At 29.5% G+C, this 3,205-nt stretch overlaps 1 protein-coding gene across 1 annotated transcript; it reads right to left on the bottom strand.

The window, feature by feature from the left end:
- Positions 1-257: 257 nt before the first annotated feature.
- Positions 258-1,566, bottom strand: LOC129896663 (probable xyloglucan endotransglucosylase/hydrolase protein 23). The gene is made up of 3 exons (XM_055972600.1): positions 1,239-1,566; positions 930-1,123; positions 258-836 (listed from the first exon to the last, which is right to left on the bottom strand). Exons 1-3 carry the CDS (start codon positions 1,512-1,514, stop codon positions 431-433), a joined length of 876 nt encoding a protein of 291 aa, XP_055828575.1. The 5' UTR covers positions 1,515-1,566; the 3' UTR covers positions 258-430.
- Between the last annotated feature and the right edge of the window lie 1,639 nt (positions 1,567-3,205).

The raw sequence follows: 3,205 nt of genomic DNA, 5'->3' as shown, positions 1-3,205 counted from the left end.
ATCAGTATATTAGTGTATTTTCATTTTTTTGAGTAAATATATCGTTCTATTTCGATGTATCCATTTACTCAATTTAATTGGATATACTATATCTATTCAGCCAACTTAATTGTATCAACATTTGATCAATGAAGTATAAATATTTCACTTTTCTCCTGCCTTCTCAAGACAGGAATTTAAAATGATGCAAATTCATGTTCATTCTATTGTAGCAAATGAACTGTAATAGCATAATATTTCATATCCAAAACACAAAGTACAAAAGAATAGATTTATTTCATGGTTTGTATAAATTTAATACAAAACTAAATTACTTCTAATCCTCAATAATAAATGCATCTTCTACTGGTTGGTACATAACAATAAAAGAATCAATACAATAGTTTTAGAGATCAAAATAAAAGAATACAATATTTTTCACAATAAATGCTCAACTATTCTGAACACAATCCGCTGGAAATCCTTGTGGAAATCGTTTGGAATCACTGCAGTAATTATAAACCATGTAATTCTTCTGCACCCATTTGAGCCTCTCTTGGCTTGTGTTATCTAACTCTTCATTCAACCATGAACTGCTGGATGAAGTTGAAGGATTGGAATTGCAAGAAGATGATGATGATGGAGAATTGGGTATACAAGCATTGGCATTGAAGTTTCTGTAAGAAGCACTAAAGGGTGCTTGGCTCCAATCAGTCTTGACAAGTCCTCCTCTTGTAGCCCAATCATCTGCATTCCAAAGACTTGAGTATATCCTCATTGGTTGGTTCTTGGGATATGAAACTCCCATTGATTCACTATTCTTGTATTCTCTAATGGGCGTTCCATCCACATAGAATCTGTTCAATCAACAACAATAAGAGAATCCCAAATCAAAATTTGATTCAAAAAGTGACATATTTTGAAGAAAGTTTGAATCTTTAACTACTTACATGATGCGTTGTGCATTCCAAAGGATGGAATAAGTGTGGAAATCAGCAGTAGGATCAAACCAGAGATGGAATTGTTGCTCTCTGTTTCCTTTGCCTTGGCTAAATACATTAGTATGGAGAGTATACGGATCACCACTAAGATTTCCCAAGAATTCAAAATCTATCTCATCATGTGTTGGTCCTTGTGATGACAGCTGCAATAAATTTCCCAGAAAAAAGTTCAATTTCATTTTAACTCAATAAACATGTATAGCTCAAAAATGATTTGGTTAAAAAAAAAAGTGAAGAAGAAGAAGAGGAGTTAATTACATAGTAAGCAGTTACAGTGCCAGCAGAATTTCCAGGGACAAGTTTAAGCTGCATGTCAATTTTACCAAAGAGATATTCATTCTTCGATTGAAAACCAGAGCCAGAGATTTTGTCAAGTGAGAGAGTTAGGAGGTCTCCATTGTTGAGTATCTTTGCTCTGCCATCACCCCATGTGATGTCAAATTCTTGATCGAACTTGGCCCCAATTGCAATGCCAAAAGCACTAATCATAAAACACATCAAAAGTACCAACTTAGGAGAAGAAGAAGAAGCCATCTTTAATTCTTAAGATTTCAAAGTTTAATTTGTTGGATGAATTTGAGTTGGATGCTAGGTTGGGTTTTATAAGGGTTTATACCAGCCCACCTCAGTAACAAAGAAGTAGCTAGAGCGTGTGGGGATAGGCTTCAGGAAATAAAGAGGAAGGTTCAAATTAAAATAGAAAGCAGGAAAGAAAATGAATATTGAGCTGGACACAGGAAAAAAGTGATGCCAACAAAGTTAAGTGACAGCCCATTTACTACTATTTCCAACTCTCACACTATCATTTTCATTGGAATTAGTTCAACTTTAGTGTATGAATTGTGGTATTCAAGTGTATCAAATGTAAATAGGAGTAGTATTTTCTTTATTTGTCTGTCATTGCTTATTTCTACGTTCCTACAAATAAATATGGAAAAGAATAAGTCAAACACACAAAAAAACAATTTATTACACTTACTAGCTCTATGATTACACTAAAATACAATAACACAATACCTAATAGAGTCTTGAGGGGTAAAGAATTTGCAGACCTTATTTCTATTTTAAAAGTAAAGTGGAGAAACTATTTTTGATAGAGCCTTGGATAAAAATTATTTACATTAAATTATAGCAGTTGATTATAATTAAGTGATCATATAGTTTTCCGATAATAATTATATATCGATTAAATATGCAAGTGTAAGTAAAAGCGTATTAGTTTGGATCTAGAACAGCCTTAAAGTATTTGAGCAACAAGTGGTTATATCTTACCTGCATGGACTATAAATCTGTGGACCAACGGCCAGCTGGCCTTTTTACCATTACAATTAAAGTTGTGCATTTAATTTTACATATACTACTCCTACTCCATTCGTGCAAGTTGTTACTATCTATATTGATCGAACTTTTTGATAATATTTGGGGTGGTTTGACGTAAATGATAACACTAAATAATTTCAAAATTAAATTATAATGATATTTAAGTTGGTGTTTAATTGGGATGTTCGGGATAATTTATCATGAAATTAATAAATAGTATCGGGATGAATTATTTCTCTTCTTGGGTGATATACTAATTTTGAAATAACTTATCTCGGATTAAAATAGGTAAATGACAAATATATCTTTTTAAATATTTTTATTCATTACTTTTCACATTCATATATTTACATTATTTTTAATACCATATATAAAAACATTCACTCCTTATTTTTATGATAATTCTTCATATTTTTTTAATTAAAAAATTACACTATATAATATAATTTTTATTTATAAATTTATTTGACTAATTCTTATGTTTATTTATATTTTGATTTCTCATAAATCCTTTTTTACTTTAACAAATTTAAAATGAAAATTATATTATTAAATTAATAAGAAGAAAGTTTATTTTTAAATAGATACGGACAACATGAAAATCATCACATAAAAATATTTAAGGTAAAGAAAATAAAAGTTTTATTTTAAGAATGAATATTGAATAACTAAAGCTTGCAAATAAAATATATAAAACTAAAAAAAGTGAAGGATATTTTTGTAAACAAACAAACTATTCTTAAAATTTATGCAATGCATATTATTTTGAATACAACAAACCAAACACTCAATAAGAAATAATCTCAGCATAACTTATTTCATCATAACTAATCGAACATAATTTATCCCATCATAATTAATCTTATCATAACTTGTATTTAAACCAAATAATCCCTAATTGTATA

The sequence above is a fragment of the Solanum dulcamara genome, chromosome 7, assembly GCF_947179165.1.
Source record: "Solanum dulcamara chromosome 7, daSolDulc1.2, whole genome shotgun sequence".
Taxonomy (NCBI): Eukaryota; Viridiplantae; Streptophyta; class Magnoliopsida; order Solanales; family Solanaceae; genus Solanum; species Solanum dulcamara.
Note: the sequence above shows the minus strand (reverse complement) of the source record. Positions and strands in the feature narration are given on the sequence as shown.

Bases quoted from the DNA above. Each gene is read 5' to 3' on its own strand.
- LOC129896663 (XM_055972600.1), bottom strand. From the start codon at position 1,514: ATGGCTTCTTCTTCTTCTCCTAAGTTGGTACTTTTGATGTGTTTTATG. The intron at 1,124-1,238 runs GTAATTAACTCC...AATTTATTGCAG, and splicing joins GCACTGTAACTGCTTACTAT to CTGTCATCACAAGGACCAAC. The intron at 837-929 runs GTAAGTAGTTAA...TTGATTGAACAG, and splicing joins TGGAATGCACAACGCATCAT to ATTCTATGTGGATGGAACGC.